This window comes from Notechis scutatus, chromosome 1 (assembly GCF_049901735.1).
Source record: "Notechis scutatus isolate UNSWTSFEM ecotype Mainland chromosome 1, rNotScu1.2, whole genome shotgun sequence".
Taxonomy (NCBI): domain Eukaryota; kingdom Metazoa; phylum Chordata; class Lepidosauria; order Squamata; family Elapidae; genus Notechis; species Notechis scutatus.
In genome coordinates, this window is record NC_142009.1 from 251,269,969 (window position 1) to 251,296,992 (window position 27,024).

The 27,024-nt window shown below is 37.4% G+C and overlaps 2 protein-coding genes across 13 annotated transcripts in view; one reads left to right on the plus strand and one right to left on the minus strand.

The window, feature by feature from the left end:
• Positions 1–12,844, minus strand: part of ELP4 (elongator acetyltransferase complex subunit 4) — a 159,261-nt gene extending 146,417 nt beyond the window's left edge. For all 6 annotated transcript variants that reach the window (XM_087951056.1, XM_087951055.1, XM_087951057.1 and 3 more), the window contains exons 1-2: positions 12,643–12,844; positions 3,501–3,536 (exon numbers count right to left, since the gene is read on the minus strand). In XM_087951056.1, coding sequence (XP_087807182.1) covers positions 3,501–3,536; positions 12,643–12,820 — 214 coding nt within the window. In that variant the 5' untranslated portion in view covers positions 12,821–12,844. The remainder of the gene's footprint in view (positions 1–3,500; positions 3,537–12,642) is intronic.
• The window catches only part of IMMP1L (inner mitochondrial membrane peptidase subunit 1), a 33,683-nt gene continuing 19,088 nt past the window's right edge, over positions 12,430–27,024 (plus strand). Inside the window, exons 1-3 of one of the 7 annotated variants that reach the window (XM_087951062.1) lie at positions 12,924–12,988; positions 18,764–18,864; positions 19,363–19,471. The gene's annotated coding sequence lies outside the window, so the exon portion shown is untranslated. Of the gene's footprint in view, positions 12,563–12,900; positions 13,111–18,710; positions 18,865–19,362; positions 19,472–27,024 lie in introns of those variants that run through there. The other 6 variants (XM_087951064.1, XM_087951063.1, XM_087951060.1 and 3 more) reach the window with 6 other exon arrangements.

Below are 27,024 nucleotides of genomic sequence, written 5' to 3' on the forward strand. Positions count from 1 at the left end.
ATTATTCATAGTACTACAGAATAATACTGTGACCTAAGGTGAACATTTTCTAAGTTGCAGAACTCACGTAATTTGCCCTAGTTAATGAGATGAGAGTGTTTTAATCATCTTCACCATCTAAAATTGCATATGAAATATTTTATTAAGTGTCCATAAAAGTCACAAAGCTCAAAGGAGGTTAATCTGTGATATGTGTATTTTAATTAGCACATACCAATACAGAGTTAGCAAACATACACATTACATTACTTGGCAAATTGCCATTGGGAGAAAAGTAAAATTTGACAACTTGTATTTTGTATAATTATATTTAGCAAATCACTGTTTTGTACTTTGCTAAAGATTATCTTTTAACTTTTAAAAAGGTGATAAAGTCAATTACACTGACAAGTGAAATAGGTTAAATTGCACACCTAAAACAAAAAAATGTAGCTAATTAAAATAGTTAAAATTGCTTCAAGGCTTAGACTGAACAAGAATAGTCCTGCCTTTCCCCCAAAATGTGAGCTTTTTTTAACCTGACCTTATCTACTAAGTGAAAGATAACCTTTATAAGATAACCTTTAAGAACTAGGTGTTTCCTAAGAATATGATGAAGAAAATATTTTATTTAAATGCCAGTTATAAAACACTTGTAGTTTTATTTTAGAAAAGATTTCTAATTTTGACAAAATGAAGTAAGTATGCTATTAATTTTTAGAGAAAAAAAATATTATATTACTAATAATTTTGACAGGATTTTAGGAGTCAGCATTTTTAGTATATTTTATACTTCACAGACATTAGCAACACAATTTTAAAACACTGAAGCAATTGTTAATTCCATATTAATGTTTTATTCATTGTTTGTGGAAGCTATAAAGAACCTATATATAATTTTTTGCTCCAAACCATACACCATTCACATTCTTGATATGAAAATTCTGTATTTTCCTCCAATGCAGTCAAATATAAAAGATTAACATTTGCTAAAATGAATACTACTGTGTATGTGGATAGAAAAATACTAAAAAAAATCACTATTACAGAAGGAATTCTGGAATTATCATTCTGCAGATTCAGATCAAGGACTCTGCTTATCCTCCACAATGGCTTTCTTGAATTCAAGCATTATTAGGAATTTTCAGAAAGGCTAACAGTTTTCTTAGTAAAATTATTGCAACTTTAACAAAGACAAAATCCAAGAGATACACATTTCTTTCCTGAAAATCACTGTTATCCAGTCTTAAAGGCACTTCAAAAAAAGGAAGAAACTTTTAAATTCATTTAGTTTACCAAGAATATACCAAGTATATTATTATACATTTTAAAGAATTGTTTTAGCTGATTGTACAAATGAGTAGTTGTTTCTAAGCTATATTTATCATCAATTGGGCTTATATACATCAACTGATGCTCAAGCAAACTATGTTTTAGTATGAACACAATCTAATAATAATAATGTTACACAACTGGCTTCTAGTCATCTAAGGAGATTTTCCTTTTCCCTTCCCCACATGCCTCCAAATGTGCCCTGAGGGTTTTCCTACATTTGACTGACTGACATACAGATGGACTGTGAGGAAAGAGGATAAAATTCATTCTAACTAGTGTGTAAAAAGATTTTAGATTTTTTTTAATCAACCCAAACAGATTCCAGTCTTATTAAATTAACGGTTACACTATTTTATTCTTTTCCGATGGAAGAACTTCTTCAATAATATAGATTTCCTAGGCTAAAGGGAAAAAAACCCCTAATAGTTACATCAGTGTATTGCTAGAGGAGCAAGATGGTAATACAGAAGAATTTCTGATAATTTAATTTGAACACTACACATTCCTTCCTTACCCCCATTGTTAGGTAGCTTTTTTCATATTATAATTCAGCATGGGCTCTTCTATTTTTAGATAGCATAAAAAAATGATAGTTCATCCATTTAGTGTTTTTACTTTTTTTGCTTTCTTCCCATATTAGTAAACTACTAAAATATATTAAAATTAATATGCATACTAGATGGTAATGTACTGCAGGAATTTTGATCGTTTCAGATTTGTGACCCAACTTCTACACAACGGAAATATTTATGAAGCACAAGGCAACAAGTTATACATTCTAAGTAAATACCATTTTCTGTAGGAAGGAGAGTAGCCTAAATATTCTATCATACATATATCTTCCCCTAGGCCTATGTGAATACATTTTTTCTTCTGCTGTTTCTTTAGTATGACTTATTTTAGACACCATATTCTTTAATCAACATATGGATCATCTTTCCTTCTTCCTTAATTATTTTAACACTACAAGATTTTCTACTTTCTCAAATAAATTACAGTAATATCTCAATATTTATTCTGAGAGCTTCCCAGAAACCATGATTTTGTTATAGTATATTGGGCAAGAAACATGATTCTATATTTTTCTCCTTTTTAAAAAATTCCTACCTCAAAAGAGAAAAATTTAACAAAACAAAACAAAAATTACGCAAGAATCTAAAAACTAAATAAATAATAACCAATCCCATTTATATTGGAGCTGTTTTTATTTTATAATAATATTTTACATTATTGTTATAAGTTGTTCTTAGATGCATATACATTAAAAGTATAACAAGTTTAAAATGAATTATTCAAAATGCCTTCTACTCTACCATTTAAACTTATCATTTATCTTTTTTTACTACTTAACTCTGGAGCTGGTACTGTGCTTAAAGGGCAGTATTGCAGCAAAACTCTGCCCTCAGCCTGGAGTTCAATCCTGAAGGAGCTCAAGGATGACTCAGCCTTTTATCCTTCCAAGGTTGGTAAAATGAGAACCCATTGTCGGGGGCAATATGCAAATAATACTTCTACAGAGAGCTGTTAAGTGCTATGGGGCAGGCGTGGGATTCAAATTTTTTAACAACTGGTTCTGTGGGCGTGGCTTAGTTGGTGGGCGTGGCTTAGTGGTCATGTGACTGGGTGGACATGGCTTGGTGGTCATGTTATTTGCTGGGCATGGCCAACTCAATATCACTCACATCGAGGCAAAAGAGGGAAAGAAAACTCCAGAGAGGTTCCTGAGACAGGAAGTCTAGTCCTCCCAAGAACGTAATAAGGGTTAATGGAGAGGCAGTTTCTGTAAGCAGCACTAGAATGTTTCCTTCCTGCCTTCCTTATAGGATTAGGCCAGTAATTTCTTCTAACAACCAGTTCTCCGAACTGCTTAGAATGTTAACAACCGGCTCTAGTGAATAGGTGCGAACTGGTAGAATCCCACCCCTGCTATGGGGCAGTATATAAGCCTAAATGCTATTGCTAATGCTAGCTCCAATATGATCAAGTTACATATACTCTTTTAAGTAAGCTCATGTCCTATATAGATAAGAAAGGAGTAAAGTCTTACACCATGACATACATATCATTTAAATAGAATTTGTTAAAATAATTAATTTATAATTTCCAAAATGTTTTAATGAGAATTAAATAATTTCATGCATATACAATTGCTAGCAAGTGTCATATTGGAAAAATGTCATACTAACCAATAAGAAGAACGGTTCCAATTGCCAAACCTCCACCTGAGAACAAAATGAATTTAATAAATAAGCATATATAGTTTCCAAGAATTAGTAGTATCAAAGAAAGGTGATATATGAAGACAACAGGGCAGTGTGAAAAACATTTTAATTACCTGCATAACATTTTTTACAATTCATTCATACTACATATAATTGCATATCATAGTCTACAATTATTTTAATAGTAGAATGGTATAGTGAAAAGATTTTGCATCGCTCTATGAAACTTAACTTAGGTATTTTAATAGTATTACCACAGTCTAAATTTCTTTGTTTCAGTCAGAATATTATGCACATGTAAAATAATGCCTTTGAGTAAACATTTGAATATAAGATACAGTTAAACATTTTTCAATGATTTATCAAGACCCAGTGCTAACTTGAAGTGTATTATTTGTACCAAATTACTTCCAAAAAATCTTGCCAGGAAAGCTGCAGCTGTTTAGGCAGTCTCTGAGAATCAGATATGATTTAATGCAAGAAAGAGAAATCAAACTAAATTTTCCTTCCATTCTAAAAGATCACTTAGTAGAAGGGCAAGGATACCTTTATTGTACCCATATTTTTTCTGTCTACTAACTGAAATAAAAATATCAATATTGTATATGTTATAAATATATCATATAATTGCATGTCTAAATACATTTGTTTACTTACAAAATAGTTCCCATTAGAATGTTATAGAAATATAGATATGACTTAGAAAGGATTTTGATATCATGTAATACTCCATGCTCAATTCAGGTATTCACTTAATCATTTCCAACAGGTGGCCTTCCACCTACTGTTTGAAAGAGAGTCACAATGTTTTAGGTAAGCACATACGCTGCTTAAGAAATCTTCCCATAAATAACTGGCTGACTAACCACATGCAAAGTGTAGTCCTCAATGGAACTGCATCTACATGGAGGGAAGTATGCAGTTTTAGGCTCTGTCTTAGCCCCAATACTCTTCAACATCTTCATCAATGATTAAGATGAGGGGATAGATAGGGAACTCATCAAGTTTGCAAATGACACCAAGCGGGTAGGAACAGCCAAGACTCCAGGACATAGGCTTAAGGTACAGAAGGATCTTGACAGACTTGAACATTGGGCGCTATCTAACAAAATGAAATTCAATTGTGAAACAAGTAAGGTTCTACATTTAGGCAAGAAAAACCAAATGCATAGGTATGGTATAGCTAATACCTGACTCAAAAATAGTAATTATGAGAGGGATCTTGGAGTCCTAATGGACAACCACTTAAATATGAGCCAGCAGTATGCTACAGCTGCCAAAAAAACCAATTTAGTCCTAGGCTGCATTAAGAGAAGGATAAAATCAAGATCATGTGACATGTTAGTACTACTTTATAATGCCTTGGTAAGACCACACTTGGAAAACTGCATCCAGTTTTGGTCACCAAAACCTCTAGTGTTAGAGGATTCACAACTTCTGGAGGCAAGTTGTTCCACTGACTAACAATGTAAAAAAGATGTTGAGACTCTAGAGTGAGAGAAGAGCACAAAGATGATTAGGGGACTAGAGGCTAAAACATATAAAGAATGGTTGCTGGAATTGGGTATGTCTACTATAGTTTAATGAAAAGAAGGACTGGGGATGATGATATGACCTCAGTCTTCCAATATCTCAGGGGCTGCCACAAAGAAGAGGGAGTCAAGCTATTCTCCAATGACCTGAAGGCAGGATAAGAAGCAATGGATGGAAACCGATCAAGGAGAGAGCAGCAACCTAGAACTAAGGAGAAATTTCCTGACACCTATAACAATTAATCAGTGGAACAACTTGCCTCCAGAAATTGAATGCTCCAACACTAAAAGTTTTAAAATGGAGATTGGACAACTGTTTGTCTGAAATGGTATAGGATTCCTCCCTGAGCAGGGGGTTGGATTAGAAGACCTCCAAAGTCCCTCCCAACTCTGTTATTTTGTAACTCTGCAGATAGTACAGTGGGATTATTATCTCTGATATACAGCATAGAAAGCTTTTTTTTGGTCTTTTTTGTTATATTGCATTACTTATTCAGATTCATCTGGGAATCCACAGGTGCTAGATTTTTCTTACAAACAGTATGGTTAAGCAGAACTAGTATCTGCCTAATTTGATATGGGAGAACTGGCATACTCTTGAGTTTCTTTGCTTAAACAGTGTCATCTATTGGGACCCTAGAAGTGTACCTTCTCTGTAGCAGCACTTATCCTATGGAATGTCTAAGATCCGGATGTCCTCCAACCTGCTGGTATTTAAAAAGGCCTTGAAGACCTGATTCTTCATCCATACTTTTGGCTAGGGCGGTGTTGGAAACCCATGGCTCCAGAGTCACATGCAGCTCTTTGGACCCTCTGCTATGGGTCCCTGTCCCATCACTGGCTGGCCCCGCCCTTGCCCTCCCTCGCCTGTGAAGGTAATGGCAACAGTGGGGGATGGAGAAGAGGGGTTAATTCTCTGGCACCTCACTCTTGCTGCTTGTTGGTGTTGGGCATACCTTCCAGCCCTTGTTGATGCTGGGGTTGCCTCACAATTGAGGCTGGCCTCGCTAATATGAGGGCTGGTGGGGTGGGAATGGGATCCGGGAGGGGACGTTGGAAATTGTGACAGGCCCACAGTGCCCAGCCACGGCTTTAAGAAGCTCAGGGTAGCAGGAAAAAGGGGCTGGCCCTGCCAAACCTCACATGCCCACCCCGGGGTCAGGCTTGGAGAAAGCGCTCGCCCATCAGCTGGTCTCCCCCCCTCTATGACTCTTTCTGTGTGTGTGTGTGTGTGAGCAAGCTCTCTTTGGGATTCTTGGCTATTCCTTTTATTTTTTTCTTTCTGGAAATCTGGGCTGGCTGAAGGCTTCTCTTTGGGTGACCCTCCTCCTCCTCCTCTGTGATGACCTGGGGCACGGCACAAAGGCAACACAGTCAAATAATCAGTAGGAGAACCTTTATTAGCTCCAACTTTGTCCCCAATGTCCTGGTTACCTCCTGGCTGAAGAAAAACTCTCCCAGGAACAGCCTTTGGCTGCAGAGAATCAAATCTAAAACATGGTCAACAAAAACTGTAACTATAAGCCCAATCAAGGCAAAATGAGGTAATTAGTTTGGCAGGGCAGGAGGACAAATTCCAGACATGAAGTCATGGCAATAACTCAACATGGTTGGGAAGACGCCAGGAACACAGATAACTGAAATCAACACAAGATAAACTCATGTTTGCTCCCAGCAGCTGCTGCACTCAGCATGCATCTCTTTTAAACTCTCATTCCCAGGTGTGGCTAATGAAGGGAATCAGGGCCTTTTCCTCCCCCATAAGCCATGCAACCCACCTTGCTCTCTTCTCTGTTCCTCCCTGCATGCCTAGAATGAGGAGGGGGTGGGCCTGGGTCTTCCTCTGAACTCCCTCTACCTTGTTTTATCTCTCCCCTGATCTGCCCAGCTGGACTTTGCCCTTCCCCAGTTTCCTCCACAGCCAATGGAGCCACACTCCCACTCCCTGTCAGCTGTTCTTCTTTCTCCTCGGATTCAGACTCTGACAGGGGCATGACACCCTCCCTCTCCTCTCATGACCCCCTGGCTGGCTGTGGCATGGCTGGGAGGGTGTGCACGTGTGGGGAGACCCCCCTTAAATGAGCAGATGCTTGCCTCACATGCTGCCCGCCCTGCATGCCCCTTGGCCGAGCCAAAGAGGGAAGCCCCTGCCACGGCTGGCAATCGTTCCTCAGCCAGCCCAGATTTCAAAAAAGAATAACATAAATAGCCAAGGGGGGGGGGTCGCCGGAGCCTTAGTGCAGGAAAAAAGCCACGTCCTGTTAAGACCCTCAAGTGAGCAGCCAGCCGCCCTGCGCATGCCTTTGCAGTGCTTTGGCGCTCACTTGAGGGTCTCCCCGAGCGTGCGCACTCTCCCAGCCTCGCCACAGTGAGAGAAGTAGGGGAAGAATCACCCGAAGGGAAGCCTCTGCTGCGACTGGCGATCGGATTTCCAGAAAGAATAAATAAGAGGAGGGAGGGAGGGAGAGGGAGGGAGACACACACACACACACAGAGTGATACACACACAGAGAGAGACACACACACACACACAGAGTGATTCACACAGAGAGGGGAAAGATAGGAAGATGGACAGAGAGACACGGAGAGATAGAGAGAGGGGGAGAGAGATAGAGGGGGAGAAAGGGGATGATAGGAAGAGGGACAGAGATAGAGGTGGGAGATAGAGAGGGGAGAGAGTGGAAGATAGCGAGAGGGGGAAAAAGAAGGGGAAAGAGAGGGAAAGAGAAATACAGAGAGAGGGGAAGAGAGAGGGAAAAGGAGATACAGAGAGAGGGGGAGAGAGATAAATAGAGAGAGGGGAGAGGGTAAGATACAGAGAGAGGGTAGAGAGATACAGAGATGGGGAGAGACAGATACAGAGAGATGGGGAAAGAGAGGGAAAGAGAGATACAGAGAGAGGGGAAGAGAGGGGGAGAGATGGAGAGGGGGGAGAGGGGGGGAAGATAAAGAGAGAGGGGAGAGAGATACAGAGCGGTGAAGAGAGATACAGTGAGGGGGAGAGAGATAAAGAGAGAGGGGGAGAGAGAGGGGAAGAGAGGGAGAGGGGGAGAAAGAAGGGAGAGAGGGAAAGAGAGATACAGAGAGGGAGGAAGAGAGGAGGAAAGATACAGGGGGGGAAGAGAGAGGGGGAGATAGATACACAGAGAGGGGGGAGAGACAAATACAGAGAGAGGGAGAGAGAAGGGAAGATAGAAGAGGGGGAAAAGAAGGGGAGATACAGAGAAAGAAATACAGAGAAAGAAATACGGAGAGGGGGAGAAATAGAGGGAAAGAGATACAGAGAGAGGGGAAGAAAGAGAGGGAAAGAGATAGAGAGGGGGAAGAGGGAGATATAGAGGGGGAAGGGCAGAGAGGTAGAGAGATAGAGAGGTGAGAGATGGGGAGAGAGAGACAGAGCGAGAGAGAGAAGGGTTTTGTGGCTAGGTAGTGTGGCTAGGTCATGTTATCCTTCCCATCTTTTACTCTTTTATCTATTCTTGTATTTTTTTCCCCATTTTAATGCTTTTACATGTGAACTCTCCTAAGACTTTGGGAGGCATATAAATTTAATAAATAACACCCCAATCTGGTACCAATGCATTTGTTTTTTCTTGTTTAGATGTAGTACCTATACTTACTATAGCTTAAATTATTCTACCACATTGGCCCAGCATTCAGGCCCATTTATAAATTGATGTTAATTTCCAAACCACAACCTTGTAAATAATAAATATGTGTAACAATAACATTTATGCAATTCTGAAAGATGGCTAGGCCCCTGTCTCAAAACTCATTCTAGGTTTTGTTCCCTGCCTTGCCTGTGCAAGTCCACAATGGGGTTGCCCAAAGAAAGCAGGACTATGTTCTGACAGAGCTTCAGTTTTACCGTGTTTCTCATATAATAAGGCCGGGTCTTATTTTTTTTTGAGCCCCGAAAAAATGGCTAGGCTGTCTTTTCAGGGGTGACTTAATTCCCCCCCCTTTGCATCTTTGGGCGGGCGGCGACGGCTTGGATGTTGACCTCAGCGTTGGTGGGGCACTTCGTATCAGGGTCAACGCAGGCAGCACCATACCCGGGTGTGCAACAAGAGTACTTCCTAACGGCAAGCCCCCCCACCATTCTGCCCATTTCACATGTTTTAATATAGGCCTTAATTTGGGGGGAGGAGCTTAATTTCATTTCATGCCTATAAAACATGCTGGGACTTCCTATTGGGGGAGGCCGTATTGTTGGAGAAACAGGGTATTTATGCAACAATTTTTAACAGTTATTTCATCCCACTACTGCTTGTGATCCCTTGTGAGGATCATGACCAGTGGTGGGATTCAAATTTTTTTACTGCCAGTTCTGAGGGCGCAGTGTGGTGGGCTGGCAGGGGAAGGATACTGTAAAATCTCCAGTCAGAGGTGGTATTTGTTGGTTCTCTGAACTACTCAAAATTTCCACTACTGGTTCTCCAGAACTGGTCAGAACCTGCTGAATACCATCGCTGGTCATGACCCATCATTTCAAAACTCCCAATTTAAGAGTTGTCAAACTCTTTAGTATTACAGGGCTGGAACGGACCTTGGAGATCTTCTAATCCAATCCTCTGTCCAAGGCAGGAGATCTTGTTGCATCCCTGACAAATGGCTATCCAATCTCTTCCTGAAGACCACCAGCGATGGAAGACCCACATTTCCAGGAAGACCCACAAATACAAATTGACATAATTTTTGACATTGGGTTTCCATTCTTATTTTGTCTACAGCAAAAAAACCAGCTGCCATTTTCTTCCTCATTTTCCTTTTTTGGAAAAGACTTTCCAAGAGACGGCTTGGGTTGAAACCGAGAATCTATAAAACCAAAGAGCTAATTCAGGGAGAGAAAGGTGACATGTCAAAATTACTGCTGACTTTGATTTCTTTCTTTCTGTTTTACAGAATCAGTATTGAAATTGGTGCATGTTTTTTATTGTTGAATGTCTGATTTCTTATTGTTGGGTGTGCACTAAGTTGATATATTTAACTTAATACAGTATAATGGGTAAATCTAGTTACCACCACTTCTATCCAAGCTTCTGGTATAATTTATAAACAGTACAAGTGTAATTGATTGCATCCAGGACAACCCAGAAACATTTAGGAGCTTCATGGTTGCAAATCAACCAGACTGCATTATCATTTTAGTTCATCTTCTCCAACAAAATAGGAGACATCTTATCTAATCCTTTACTGAAATCAAGGTATGCTGTACAAGTAATCCTTGATTTACAATGTTCATTTAGAGACCGCTCAAAGTTATAACAGAGCTGAAAAAGGTGAAGTATGACAATTTTTCACTTATGACTGTTGCAGCATCCCCATGGTCACACGATCAAAATTTGGATGCTTGGCAATTGGTTCGTATTTATGATGATTGCAGTGCCCTGGAGCCATGTGATCAGCTTTTGCGCGCTTCTCACAATCAAAGTCAATGGGGAATCCAGATTGACTTAACAACCATGTTACTAATGTAACAGCTACAGTGATACACTTAGCAACTGTGGCAAGAAAAATCATAAAATGGGGCAAAATTCACTTAACAAATTTCTTACTTACCAACAAAATTTTTGGGCTCAATAGTAGTCGTACGTTGAGGACTACCTGTAGTTCTTGGAGACTGCCAATTCTTAAGATTCTATAATTGTATACCTATAGCATTCCTTTTATAAAAGAAGTACAGTTATCTAGCACTTATTGAGGAACCCATGCTGGAAGAATGTTTATTTTCAAACTTAAGCCCATATTACATCTCAAAGATATTATAATTTATTTCATTTTAAACAATTTTATATTTAAATAAGAGGAATGAGCAGGATTTTTAACAAGTGCTTCAACAGAATTTTGAAAAACTCTCCAATGAATGGGATATTGTATACTTCTAGGTGAAAGCTTTACTGTTAAATTGTATTTATGTAAAACAAACTTTCAATATTTCTATTACACACATACACACACACACACACACACATTAGGTAGTTCAATTCCTCAGGCATTTAGATTTAGCTTCATTAACTTTGAAGTTGATCTTAGGAAAAATCTCTAATGAAACAAGAAACATTGTCTTTCTGGAGTCTCTAAAACCTAGGTAGAAACTAAATCATCTTCTGGTTTATGATACACATCCATCCTCTAATACAGGGGTCTCCAATCTTGGCAACTTTAAGACTTGTGGACTTCAATTCCCAGCTTTGCTGGCTGAGGAACTTTGGGAGTTGAAGTCCACAAGTCTTAAAGTTGCCAAGGTTGGAGGCCCCTGCTCCAACAGCCCAACCCAGTTTTTAGATCCTCCCATGCCAATTCTGATACAGAATATGTAAATTAAGTTGAGCCAAAGCCTCTGGATTGATCCAGGTATACACTTCTACAACAACCCCCTGAAATTCAAAATATGCAAAATACAGTACTTCCTGGAACCAGGGGTGGGATTCAATCGGTGTTACTACCGGTTCGGTGATTACGTTTTGCGCAGCGTTCGAAAAGCCTCTTTTTTCCTGCTTTTTCAACCTCAGCTGTGCCACGCAAAGCAGCTGAGATTGAAAAAGCAGGAAATAAAAGACAGGTAAGAGCCTGGGCGGGCAGGTTGGCCAAACAGCAGCAGACACAAAACCGGTTTGGTGTCTGCTGCTCTTCAGAGCTACCGGTTCTATAGAGCCGGGCAGAACCAGTAGCATCCCAGTAGCCTGGAACTGCTCCACTTGTTGGCAATTGACTTGCACAAACCTCAAGCTACACACAAGTCGAGTACAGGTAGTCCTCGACTTACAACAGTTCATTTAGTGACCGTTCAAAGCTACAACTCTAAAAAATGGCTTATGACCGTTTTTCAGAGTTACAACCTTTGCAGCATCCCCATGATCATGTGATCAAAATTCAGATGCTTGACGACTGGTTCATACTTGTGACCATTGCAGCATCCCAGGCTCACGCAATCCCCTTTTGTAACCTTCTGACAAGCAAAGTTAATGGGGAAGCCAGATTCACTTAACAACCAGGTTACTAAGTTATCAACTGCGGTGTTATCAACTTAACAAATGTGGCAAGGAAAGTCGTTAAATGGGGCAACATTCCCTAAACAAACGTCTCACTTAACAAGAGAAATTTTGGGGTCGTAAGTCGAGGACTACCTGTACTTACAGAATCCACCCAGAGCTACAGAGTGAAATAACTGCCAGTTTATTAAGCTTTGCTGCACGTATCGTTTAAAAAGCAGAAAAAGAGAGGCGGAGGCGGAGGATTGCATTTGGGTTCCGGTTCTCGCACGCCCCTTACCAGGCACAACTTTTAAATCTCCGCTTTCCCAAATCCAGAAGTTTGCTCGGCGGGGAAGCCAAGTGCATCTGTTCCCCAACCCATCCGAAGAAGCAGGGGGCGTGGGAATTCACCCCGCAGGAGAAGAGACTACCTTCTACCACGCGGGAGGATTCAGGAGCAGCTTTCCGTCCCTGCCTCTCTCAGGCCTCTGAAGGTGCTCGACTACCTTTATAGCAGGTAAAAAGCGAGGTCCCGGGGCGGTAAGCGGGGGGGGGAAACGGGGCTACGAAATATTGGGCAGCGCTGTCAGCACCAACCTAAAACGGAGTCCAGAGAAGGGACGCCGCTGGAAAGCAGGAGCTGACCGTGTCGCACCGACGGCCGGGTTCCTGGCAGAACGACCAAGCGGCCCCCTCCGCCATCCGGCACTTTCCTTTGGAAACTCGTCGTAGCCCTTTGCCTCCGCGCCAGTCCCTCGGTCGCCAAGTCCGCCATCTTAGCTTCTGCTCGGTTGACAGGAAAGAGACGAGGGGGAGAGAAAGAGGCGTGTCGCGCAGCATCCGCCGAGCCAATGGGAAGGGCGATTGTTGGCAGGCGGTGACGCTTCCTTTCCAGCCGGTGAAGAGAGGGGAGCATCTAGTCCTCTCGCTGTGGTCCAAGAAGGTGAGTGGATTGTCTTATCTGGAAAAAAAAAAAAAGAAGAATAATGCGTCCGAAACGCTCTTTGGGGCCTTCCTAAGAACGGGAAGCAATGATTCGGCTCCGTTGGGGAGGACGTAAGGAAGGTGGGTTTTACTTCTGCGAGGAAGCATCCTTCCTTCCTCCCGTGTTTACGGCCAGAGGGCTGCCGGTTGTAACGGAATAAAAACTCACCACCTTTGAGGACGAGGCAGCTTCATGGCTTCGTCCCTGTGGATGGCGATTTGTTGAGAGAACTTAATTGCGAAGCTTGAATCGTGCATGAACTTTACCTGGGAATAAAGAGGCATGGGGCTGCCTGGCGGCTATCATTGGTCTAAAAGAGAACTGAAGCACTGAATCAATCAATCAGTCTCTCTCTCTCTCTCTCTCACACACACACACACACACACGAGCGAGCGAGCTACGTTGCAAAATCTCCGCAGAGATTTCTTGGAGGATAAGCACGTTGGGTAGCAAGACTGCAAAATGATAAAAAAAGAAACTTATTCTGCCACAGCAGCCTTGAATGTTTTTTTTTTTTTTGCTATGTATAGGCATATAGTCTATGCACTTTCACTTATTTCATATGGCAGGTGAACTTTTAATGAACTGGTAACGTGCAGGTAGCCTGTTGCTAGTATTGATATGATACTTTCTTTGCCAAAAAGAGAATGAGCTAGTTTGGGGCACTACAGGGAAAAAAAGGAAGAACATGATTTATCAAGTGCAGCTTTGTTTAAACAGGCATTCTAATGTGTTGTATAAGAAATGTACTGCTTCTTAATTGAAGAATTGATTTTGGCCTCACATAGTAATCTGCTAATGAAGCCATTCAAACAATTGGAACTTTGTAAGGAAAACTCTTATGACCTTAATGTATTTTTAAGGCATATTTTATTTACAAAATGAAGTTGTCAGTTTGATTAATTTCAAGTAGGTATTTACAAATTACGCTGCTAGTGAATGTGCATGTATATACACATTCTTTCCTCATAAGTACCCATAACAAAAATATTTGTTGATCAATTATATCCTTTATCTGCTTTGCTTTACAGTATATAAAACTGATATCCATAGCAGAATGCTAAATAACATTTAACCCATCTGTTTAGTCATTGCTGTTTGCTAAGGCCTTTTTTTTTTAGCTGAAAACAATTGAAGTAGAATTCCTTATAGCGTATGTATCTATTTTATTGTACTAAACATGTTTTTTCTTCAAGAAAAAAAGTTCTCAAGTTGTGATACATCAGCCAATTAAGAGTAGAGCTACATTTTTCATCTGGACCGTCATATCTTAAAATATAAATACAGATCTTAAGTCTTGTCCTTGATCATTGTGTATGATGTCTGCAACTAATGGAAGATGTTGCTCAAGCTATCCTACTGAATCTATGTTTTAAGATTAACATAGCATATATATGTTTATCCATAATATTAATCCATGGACTTACCCATAGTATGTAACCCTAAATTGCACCTCAGCAGTTTGCCAGTCCTGGTCTTTCCTGATGAGTAGATAATTATCTTTGGGCTGGTTAGCTTAGATAGCATAGCTGATTTTTTAAACAAAACAAATTGTAGTACAAGGAGTACACCATTAATGGGCTGATTGATATTTGGTGGGAAAGATTAATTCTACTGAGGAATAGGTAGCTGGAAAGAAATAGACCAGAAACCTGTAGTTTGCCTGTATATGATTAGGAATGAGCATTGAAAATATATTTCATTTTTTAGAAATGTAAGAACTTTCTGTATAGAAAGCAGATATTCCAATTTACACAAATTATGAAGTGTATTCCTTTTATAACTCATTTAAGCATCATTAGTTTTCAGCAAATAGTTTACTGCATTAAAATTATACATATATCAGATAATCTTATTACCTTAAACTATTCTCTAGACACTAATCACAATTTTATATAAAAGTATAAAATTCACTGCCAAAGATTTACAAAATGTTTCAATCTGAAACAGGGTTTTTAATGAATCTATAAAATTCAGATTACTGATCACGAGTTGTACAAGTTTGATTGTTTAGCAACTATTATACAGGTATATTTCACTATTAGTGTATATCTAATATAAAGTCAGTTTAACCAACTGACTATGGCTATGGAGTAAATTCAGATAGGCCTTTCTATAAGTCTCTCTAAGGTCTTTCTAAAAACAGAACAGGCAGCTTGATTTTCTGGAAGCCACTTGGTAATGGCAATTCTTAGAAGAATCTAGGATGTTTCAAGATACTGCAGGTGCCATGAGGTGAGTGGTTGATTCCTTTCTTTTTCCATTAAGAATTGAATAAACTAGCCTCTCTCTGGAATTTGCTTTGCAGCAGCAGGAGTGCTGCTATACCACAATTTCCTTCCAAATTTTAGGATTGCTTTGGTTGCTGCTTTTTTATTTTGCATTCAGATAAGTGTGGAAACACTATGAGGAAGAAAAGATTTCCCACCTGCCGTAGATTATAGATCCCTGTGGCTTTTCCCAGGGCGAATGTGCCCCTTAAATAGTTCCTATACCTGTTACAGCATTAGAATTTGTTTTTGGCTTCTTTGTGCAAATTAAGGGTATACTCACATGGAACTCTGCTACATTATGAGTAAATAGCAGATTTTAAAGATGGTAAGTTTAGATGGAAGGGGTAGTTTTGACATATCTCTTTAATATTCTTTAGAAGTTGCTGTGCTTAAAACCTTTTTCCCTGAAAGTGTTAACTCTTCAAAGAAATGTCTTATGTAGTAATTTGAAATTCCAAATATTCTTGAATGCAGATTAGTTTCAGCTAGCAGAGCTCAAATTCTGGCAGAGGGCTCTCCATCTCTTTAGAAATTCAGTTGATTCTGTAATGATGCCTGACAATTTGTTATTCAAACAAATAGAATCTGTCAAATTTATATATCTACACAGGGAAGGGATATTAAGATCCTCTGAAAATATTCAGAGTGATATGAAATCCTTTGTGATGTCTCCCACATTGTGGAACTTCTTGCCTCCAGAATTGTTTGGCATTCCTCCTGTTGATTCCTCCTGCAATGTAGTAGAACATTGTCCTGTTTAAACAAGTATTAGAAGGATCATTGTTGTGGAATGTTTTTATGATCAGATAGATATGTCTGTTCTTTAACCCTTATTCTTTTTGATAGATTATTGATGATTTTTTTTATTTTTATTATAAATAATCAAGAATTCAGGGAGAATGGTATAGAAGTGCTTGTAATAAAAAATAAACTTCCAGTTCTCCCATTTTTTCTGTGTTATTTTTAGAAAGGGGACCTAATTACTCTCATTTTATAAAACGCCATAAGTTATATAGAGGACGTCCAGTAATAATAGTAATTGTAATAATTCCACATACACAATGGATTTTTCCCAAATCAATATGCATAGGATTACAGCCAAAAAAAGTTGTAGAATTATAGCTTAAGAAATGATAGATCCACAGCTTTGATCTAGCACACTTGTATACAGCTGTATACTCTGACATTAAAATAATGTTCCTGCAAACCTAATTTTTTTCAATGTCACATTAGTTGAATAATAGCATATTATGCAGAAAGTTGCTTCGTCAATGTGAATCTTAAGGCTGCAGCTTGATTATTTTTTATTATAAGTAATAGTTCCTTGAATAATACTTATATAAATAACATCAGTTTCATTATTATGGTTCTACTCTTTGTAAGTATACATAAGTATTGTGTATGATGAAAATTAGCCTACAATTTACTATGGAAAGTGAAAGTTCCTTGGACACATATGATAGCTTTCATTTTATTGCTAGGACTATGGATTTCAGCCATATTGTACAAAGAATAGATGGTATTGTGAGGTTGGGTCTTTCTGGGAATCATCCCAGAGAATAACAGAGAGCATACATTAAAATAATTATTGCTGAGTGTTAAAAGCTGCCTGAATTTTAAAAAGGAACACAAAAGGAAATGCATACTGTTATTACCAGGATTTTAATAATAGAATAATTGAATATTCATATCTGATTCAAACAAGAGTAGAAAGTTAAATTTTTGGTGTTGAAAAATATCTTATAAGAATTGGTGCTTTTCAGAATAGATTGGATTCTAGCCAAGGATAATGTAATGAACTTTTCTAGTGGCTAATACTAACTGAAAGTCCAATAGTTTTAGGTTACCCATAATTGAGATTCTTTACATTCAGTGAAATTTATTTCTTAATGGATATAATGATTTGTTATTTCTCTTTATTTTGGTTGAGAACATTAAAATAGCCCTCAATTCATTGCTATAGAAACTTCAAGTGTCTAACTTGGAAATGAAAGATAATTTGAATATCAGATTGTGAAATCATTGCTGTGATATACTATCAAAATATTTATCTTCTTATTCTAAATCTTAAAGTGGATAACATAAGTTGAGGAAATATGACATGATATGACATAGTGGTGACCTCTTCCCTTGATATTGAAGCATATTAGCTAATGTTAAAGAACTTCTCGATTATTTGACCATCATTCAGAGATAATTTTGTCAAAATTCACTAAAATTTTTTGAATGTTAGTGGATTCTGTTTTTATTTGCACTAGCCAAATTGCTGTCGATTGCAGTAGGGTGCATAAGATTTGTTAGTATTTTGAAATGTGATAGTTTTCAATTGTTCTTTGTTAGTAATAGTTTTCAGTTTTTCTTTTCACATGCAGGTCTTCGCTACTTAGAATATAATGTATAATAACTGATAGGAGTATATATTGATTCTTTTCTTGTTAACTCCAGGGCTTTGTACCCCTTTATAGTATGTATACATGGAAATAAGCACCATCAAGCAGATTTCAGTTATAATATAACAAACCATCTGATTTTTTATAACAAAGATTAAAAGTGACTCTTTATTTTAAGTTAGCCCATTTGAGGTAACTTTGTTGACAAGTTTTGCCCTATGATGCTGCATTTCAACCAACAGAAGATTACAAAGTGAGTTTAGTACTATATAGATTAGTGTGTTCTTTTATAGTCAAATCCTTCAAAAGAAGCATTGACAAATTACCACATTTCTGAGGCCCTCGGGTGGAAAAATTGCAGCCCTAACCTAAAAAAAAGGTTTATTCTGAATTAAGTAACGATAACTAAAATAGTGTATTCTTTTCTTTAAGAAGATATATTTAGAAAGTGTACCCTACCCAAGTGTGATCTTTTAGATTACTAATAAATTATAAAATTTAAAAGAATAGAAAACATTTAAATGCATTATAAAGTCATGTGATTGATTTAATTACATAAAATACTCAAAAATTCAAATCAGTTTCATCTTTGCAGTTGTTCTAGCTCACATTAGTGTTATGGCCCCATCCAGTTTTTTGAAGTAGTTTCAAGGATAAAATGTATCCCTTTCTATTAAAATGATTGTATCTCCTTGGTTTATTGCAGCCAAAATATTCTGGACTTCAACTTGCAAGAATTCCAGAATAGGTTATATATATAAAAACGATACAATTTAATAAAATGTAATTAAAACCAAAAACAAGATCCCATAAGTTTCTATACATGTTTTCTTACTCCTGATTTTTTAAAAAGTCCTGATTTTTAGAAAAGGAAGTAGAATTTTATCACTGTAAATTATTTGTATTGAAAATTAAATTTACCTCTTCAGTGTAACATATACTTTTATTTTTTTATATGGCAAAATGCTGGCTTGAATTTTGACTTGTTCTTGCAGAAGTAGTAGTTATTTCTTATAGAAAATTGTTTCTTTATACATTATTTTGTATCCTGTCCCATACATTATTTGGAGGGGCTCTTCTAAGGAAGGAAACTTAGAAGACCACTGTTCATTGAAGAACCTTTGGAGCAGATTATGTGCAAGAGGGAAGTTCATAAGAAAGAAATGTTTGGGTAAGTCCATTTATATAATTTTAGATGAAGGCTTGAAAATGAAAATTTTTTGGGATGCAAGTTTGAGAAATAGAAGAATCCTATGTATAAGAGATTGTTCATTAGTTTTAGTCTCCCAGTTGCAAATATGATAGGAGAAAAGACAAGTGTTTGGAAACCAGAGCAGGATAAATGGGAAGAGGATATAATTACTAGGGTGTACATCAAAAACACTCCATGAAGTGAGTGAAGTGATTGTTTGAATTTGTTGCTCAGAATGTCAAGGTTGCTACTTCTCAGTCTTCTTAGCATGTATGGACATAAAGCACTTCTGAGATTGTTCTGAGCACTAATAATTATTTCAATTATAGATGTCTCCATTTAATTACTATAGAAAATTGGGATAAGAGGTTGTTCCAAAGACTTCTGAAAGGATTGAATATTCAATAGAGATTTGTGGGTCATAATTTCAATATTTTATTTATAAAGTTATTGTTCAAATTTTTATTCCTATTTTAGCCAAAGACGCAGGTTGCATTTGTGTTTCATATGCAGCTGACTGAAAATAAGAAACATCTGTGAATCCTGTTCCACTTCTTCATTTACATTTTGAAAATCTGTGGAAAGGGTCAGTAGTGCTTTAGATTAACATTTCATTAATTGTGACCCCCATTTGCTTCATGGTCTTTGGTTATGCTATCTTTCAAAACGTTAAACACATATGAAAAGAGATAAATTCTAATTTTTTGGAGATAGAAATTTAATCATATCACTGAGGATTGTTGCAATAAATTTCCTTTTCCTTTCTGACTTCACATATGTTTCTTAAAAATGATTCAAAGATATTTTGCAACTTTTTAGTTCAGACCTATAATATTCAAACATAAACTAACAGTAAAAATATTGGTTGCATTCATTTGCTTCATAACAAGCTTAATCCTTTAAGCAAAGAAATATTAACTCTGGTTTTATTTATTTATTTCTTCGTTCATTCAATTGATATGCTGTCCATCTCCCGGTTTGAGGTGACTGAGCGGCTTACAATGTAATAAAACATACAGATATAAAAACAATTATACATATTTCATACACTTGTATCTAACATTCTTGGCTATGCCATTTTTCTCTGTTTTACTTTTTAAAAAAAGGTTTAATAATTTTACTGCCATTTTATTTCATGGAAATAAAACTGGAATAAACAGACATTGTAGTTAGTTTTGAATTAGTGGCACAAAACATTAGTATTGAGTTCACAATGCATGGTATCACTTTTATGCTGTTGAACAAGTTTAGCAGCATGGACAGAGTAATCATTATATTATTTGGCTGTCATCCATTTAACAGAAACTGGAGATCACAAGGTGGTTTTCCCTAGTTTCAGTGATGGCCTTTTTGTTTCAAGCCCTCATCTAGGAGGCCATGGTGTGTTATCATATGGAACGTGGGCTTTTCTGTAATCTGCTTAGCTGCACTGCAGTTTGAATTTTCATTCTGTGTTTGAGTAATTTATAATTTTAATGAGACCATGGCTCTTGTGGGCTTTGAAATATATTAAAAGCTCTTTTGTGCATATGCTTTTGTTCTTGCTTAATAGGCTCAGTGTATTTAAACCTGATGAATTTTTATTCATGGATTTAGATGTCTGGGGATTAACTGAGGCTGAATATCACAGCATTCATCTATTTATGTTTGGAAACTGAATTGTTATTACTTATTCAAAAATATAGTAAAGTAGAGTCTAGTAGTAAATTGTCACATAAATGCATCTGTTAATTGTCACATAAATGCATCTGCTTTGTGTGTATGTCTGCTGTTACTCTAAACATTCCATGTTTTACTGAATAAGTAAATTCCATTAAACTTGATTGTCTTCGGAGCTTCTTCGAAGAAAAAGTATATAGACCAAAAGACATTGGTACAAGATACTCTGTTAACATTCAGAGAAATTCAAGCAGACAGAGAAATAGCATTTGTGATGCTAATTCAGAGTCAGTATATGTTTCAATCTTTCCTAGAATTCCTAATTGCCTAGGTTTTGCATTGATTGAAGTTACTTATATATATAAACACTGCTTGATCAAAAACATTCTGCAACACTATATCTGATTTGATCCCAATTGGTAGATGATTCAGGATGTTCTTATGAGTATAGGAACTTTTTCTTAGAGCACTGCTAAGCATTTTAAAGAGATGTTTCAAACTAATGTGTGAAAGTAAATGAAACACACTCTTTAAAGGAGCTTGGACCTTTTTTTTGAATGCTTCTCTAGTTATCTGGATGTACAAGGTACTATGCATTCTCTAACTTGCTCTTCTTCAAATTGAGATGTTTGCCTTAGTTTCAGGTGTGAGTGATTTCTGAATAATTTAGATTGTGGGAATTTAAATTACAAAAAGCTATTCAATAACACTGCCAGGAACCATATTCCTTTAAGAATTTTTTGGAACAATAGAATAAGAAAGGTAATTTCAGAATAAAAATGGTACCTCCCTCCCTGCCTTCCTCCACAAATAGAAGTACAGTATTTTTAGAATTACAGATTTCTGAGTTTCTGCCTTTTCAGTTCAGTTATTTTCATTTGGAAAACCATTATGTCTTTTAAATAATATTAACTACATTCTTAGTGATACTGTAGTACAGATATAGGTTCATTTACATTGTAAATTTTTTAGTAAGCAGTACAAAAACAAAACTGTTGAAGCCAACATACCATAACAAAAAAAAATCCTATTCATTGGCAACTCATTAAAAATAAGTTTACTGTTGAGGCGGATATAATTTTGCTTCCCAAAAACATTTAGTAAATTCCTCAGGACATTTTTGTGTCTCTTCAGCTTTTGAAGACAATATGGGTTAATGTTTTGTCTTTGGGTATAAATTGAGCCTTCTCCCTCTCCCTCCCCCTTTTTTAATATCTTGAAGTTAGTGTTGACTCATGGCAACTGCCTAGAATAGGGGTCTCCAACCCCTGGGCTGTGGTCCACTTCTGGGCTGTGACCCATTTGGAGCAGGGCTGCAGAAGCGGTGGGAGAAAGTGCATGCATGCATCCCGACTTGCACAATATGCTCCGTTTGTGTGAGTGGTGGGTGCATGTGACCAGCACTCACACAATTGGAACTGCATGTGGTCTTGCTGGCCACTCATGTGAAACCATTCCCTCCCCCCCTACTGCCAGTCTGTAAAGCCAGAAATGTTGGGGAACTCTGGCCTAGAAAAATCCCTGAAGTTTTCTTGATATTTTTGGAAGTGGTTTACCTCCTTCCTAAGACTGAGAGAGAGTGGCTGGCCCAAAGTTACCCACCTAAAGCAGGATTAGAATTCACAGTCTCTCAGGTTCTAGCCTGGTGCCTTAATCACCACACCAAATTTACCTTCTAAGTTCAGCCTATTAGGTCTTAGTAATAAACATTCAATTTTAGTAATTATATATGGAACAATCTATTCTCTGCTGTTTTTCTCTGCATATTTTTTTTGCTTATAAATTTCAGAATTCAGACTTTATATCTCCTACAAGTGTGCTAGAAGTTTGCAAAAATATAATTCCTGTGAATATTAAAATGGAATAATAGATATAGCTATGTGTGTCATTGGTTTCAGTTGAAATATATTTTAAAAAATGGACTTTATTTGAAATATGGAGTTATCCTAAGGAAAACAACCTACTTAAATTATTCATAATCAGTAAGATGCTTGGTAAATCTCAATGTTCACAGAAAACCTGAGTAAAATATGATTAATAGGTTAAATTCATATTAAGTGTATAAATATACATTAAATACCTTCATGAATGGCCCTATCATGTCAGAATAATAAGATTCTTGTTTATTTGTTGAACTGGAACAGACTTTTGGATGCATAAATAATTTTCTGCAATGATTTCTTTTTGGGCACACACAGTTGACATGCTCTGTCAGTAGTAATCCAAGATTATAGCAAACAAGATGTTAATTTCCACATACAATCTATGTGTATTTCACTTAGAAAATGCTATTGTTTTAGGAACCAACAATAAAAAGGAATAATGGTTGTGTTATCCTCAGAAGAGCTGTCAATGAAAGATGTAATGGGGATTTAAGAATCTGGAAATGGCCAACTAATTTATGTGAATCTATTTTACTTCAAGTAAAAGGCAAAGCTCTATTCCGTCTGCACTGCATATTGCAGAGCACAAGCTGTCTATAGAAAACCAGGTGGCTGCATATGGATAGTCCCTTGATATCATTCACTTGCTGTGTAATCTTATTATGCAAAGTTCTAATCTTCACCTAGAATGAATGCCTCTGGGTCAGAATATAGTCATATCAGGGTTTTTAAGGTCATGTTTTGTGATCCTTAGCTTATTCTTCTAAGTAGGACTGGGAATTAAAGGGTATTCCCCAGACACTAGCCGAAATAGACAGCAGAATCTGCTGCCTTTTTGGAAGACAGGACCAACATGAGGTCCCTGGTAGGATTAAACTAGATTTGTAGCTGTAGGATTTTTTAACAGATGTATTATTGGACAGGGAATAGGGGCCACCAGCACAGCGAAATTGGATCACGATTGACATTCTCAGGGAGTCTGCTGGCTGCTAAAATAGCAGCTGCATGTGGATTTGACTTCTTTCAGGTGAAGCGACTTCCAGTCATTTGGAAAGGATGGGATGAAAAGGAACCTTGGTGATAATTTTGATGTCTGCAAGATTTAGTACCAGTGTAATGAGATTATCGCTAACACCTTCACTGCAGAAAAAGCCACCTGGCGTTATAACTGGCAGCAACTCTGAACTAATCCTTTCCCATCTCTTGGATGTAATTCATGGAGTTCACAGCGATTTTTCTCCTAGCTGTGATTAATTTTATAAACCGGGGGTGGTAGTGTTTGTGAATCAGGTAATGAAGAAGCACAAAGATACAATTTTATGTTATATTGCTCCAGAATTACAATGTAGCTAAAATATGTGTTGTACAACAAAGCCCTCAACATTTTGATAATACTTTTCCTTAAGTATTTTTATCTATGTGATAAAGACAGGACAATGAGATAGAACATAAAAAATTATCCCTAATATTTTTTAATTACCAAGGATTTCAGTTATAGGGAAAAAGATATTTGAATGTACACATTGCCATATTGCACAACTATTCTCAGAGATGAGAACAGTTATGTGGTATGGAGATTATAGTGGATGTGTCATTTGAATAGCATTTCAACACAAATTAAACTTGTGAATTAATGTGAACTCATATCTGAGTAGTCCAGACATATTTTTGGATTTTTTTTATGCCAGTTTATTTTGTGGAAGGCACCTAATAAGTGTATTAGGCTATCTGTAAATAGGTGATTTATTGTTCAGTTAATAAATTAATACAGTTTTATAATAAGAGTATCTGAAGACTTTTACAAGAAAATGTTAACATTGGTTTGCTAATTTAAACCCATAAGTACTGTAGTTAAAACAATTTATCTTAATTCAGTTTGTTTAGAACCCCAAAGCTTTTTTCAGTTCTTAGGGTATTCCATTGAAAGAGTTCAAACTATGCAGCACAACACTTCTTTTTTGCATAACTGACTTGATTTTCTGAACTAGTATGCATTAGTGTGAACATTTAATGCTACACAATTTTTTCTTGAATGGTAAAAAAAGAATTCAATTACATTGATAAGTTAATTTATACTACTTAAGAGTTCTAACTACAACAGTTACTGTATATCAAAGCTGATATGAGTGTTTTTATTCTAGAAGATTTCCCAGCTTTTTGAAGCAGATTTGAAAAGTGAACTAAAAGTTGTCCATCTGATTATTCAAGCTTCTGATGCTTGTGCAGAACTAGTTTTACTGACTTTATGGTCCTTTGCGTGGAATTTTCTTAGTAGAAAATGTTTTTTTCACTACTTTCTCCCAGGACTATAAAAAAAATTCCCAATCTAGCATATAGTTCTCGTAATTTCTCATGCATGTACTAACAAGATCTCACTATATTTCAGTAACATACAAACACTCTTCTTTCCTGTGATTTTCCATCTTCAACAGATATAATAAATTCATTGCTCTTTTCATTCTTCTATTTGGAGATTTCTGAAATTTTGAGAGATTAAGAACATAAACACACATACACATCACATAATTAAATTGTGGAATTCATTGCTAATATGAAAAACAGTTACAGGAACTGGGCTTGGCTAGTATAGTGAAGAGAAGGACCGGGGAGACATGATAACAGTGTTCCAATATTTGAGGGGCTACCACAGAGAGGAGGGGGTCAAGCTATTTTCTAAAGCACCAGAAGGCCAGATAAGGAATAATGGATGGAAACTGAACAAGGAAAGATTTAACCTGGAAATAAGGAGAAATTTTCTGACAATGACAACGATCAACCAATGGAACAGCTTGCCCTCGGAAGTTGTGGGAGCTTCATAACTTGAGACTTTCAAGAAGAGATTGGACTGCCATTTGTCAGAAATGGTGTAGGGTCTCCTGCTTGGGTGAGGGATTGGACTAGATCAGGGGTCACCAACCCCCTTTTGGACCTCAGGGACCACCAAACTCATAATTTTAAATCCCAGGGATCACTAATACGAATTTTGACTGATGGTGGCTTGCTGACATTGGTGGGAGAGGGAGGGAGGGAGGGGGAGAGAGAGGGGGGGAGATATCTGATCTAACCTCCCTTCCTCCTTCTCTCTCTCTCACACACACACAAACACACAGAGGCAGGGGTGGGATTCAAATTTCTTAACCAGTTCTGTGGGTGTGGCTTGGTAGTCATGTGATTAGCTGGGCATGGCTTGTATGTAAATACTATAAATATTTATGTAAATATTGACTTTTTTATTAAAAAAGAGCAACTTTTACCCAAAATCAGGCAAAGCAGGCAGGCAGATTGAGTTGTTCACAGAATCAGATTCACTCAGAGATCTATCTTTCTGCCATCGACTACCTGAGTCTGCACTGAATAATAGAAGCTTCAGTCGTTAAAAGCAGAGCCGAAGATCTAAAGATTAGCTAGAAAGCAAGAAATCCAGTGGTTTCTTGCTTTCTAGCTAATTAAATCTCCAGGCACAGAACAGCTGATGGTTGAGAAAAAGAAAGAAAAAATAGCAACTTAGCAGGCAAGTTTGCCAGGTAAGGAGTAAGTGGGCGGGGAGGGTTCCCACGGGCCATGTGGGCAGCACAGCCTTGTGTTCCCACGCAGCCTGGATTAATTTCTCTGGGGGGTGCTCTGGGGGTGACATTTCTCTGCAGACCACCAGAATTTTCTCGCTGCCACTGGCGACCACTGGACTAGATGGCCTACAAGGTCCCTTCCAACTCTGTTAATCTGTAATCTGTAATAGTTGTAATATGTAATGTTATATGGGAATGATCTTGGAAGATGGAGGGAAGAAATGCTATCCAGGAGCAGAGAAAGAAACTCAGAAAGGACAATCTCTAATTTAATGTAAAGGATGGCAGGAGATTTATACTTTCAAACTTGCAAGATTCTATTAGTGTACATTACAATAAAGTAGAATTAGCTTATCTAGTCTGTCTTCTGTCTGACCTATTTGAGAAGGCTAACACAATAGCACTGAACAGGTTTTTAGTACCTAGTATTATTGATGTCTATTTACTAATTCCTAAATCATAATATACCTTAATAGAGGTTTCTAAGAAGCATCAATGGATGGAAGCTATTGCTTTCTGACCCAGGTTTTTGAGTTTCAAAACCATTTAATCAGCATTTTTTGACACTATTATTGACTGGCACGGTCTATATAATATGAAGGCACATTAATGTAAAACAATGCCTTCAATTTCCAGCCTTGTAAGCAGTCCCAAAGGGATAAAGAATAATAGCCAAAGGGGGAAGGAGAAAAATCCATCAAAAATAGTCAAAGGAAGCAAAGAAAATACAAAACAAATTTTGATGGAAATAAACATTGATTTGACAATGGATGAAAAAGGCTAAACAAGAAGCCTTCCACAGAATGGCTGGAATTAAAAGTTGAAAATAATATATTAGAGATTGGTATGGAAATAGTAGTGATATTTAGAAGACTGGTATTGAAATGCAAATTACAAATATTTGTCTATTTGAAGAATACAATTATTCCCCTATACAAAGGAACAGGTATCGAGAATGAATGCAAGAGGCTAGTTTGTTAATTGCGCTTGGGGAAGCTATCTGAGGAGCTTTTAATTGCATAGGCATGAGT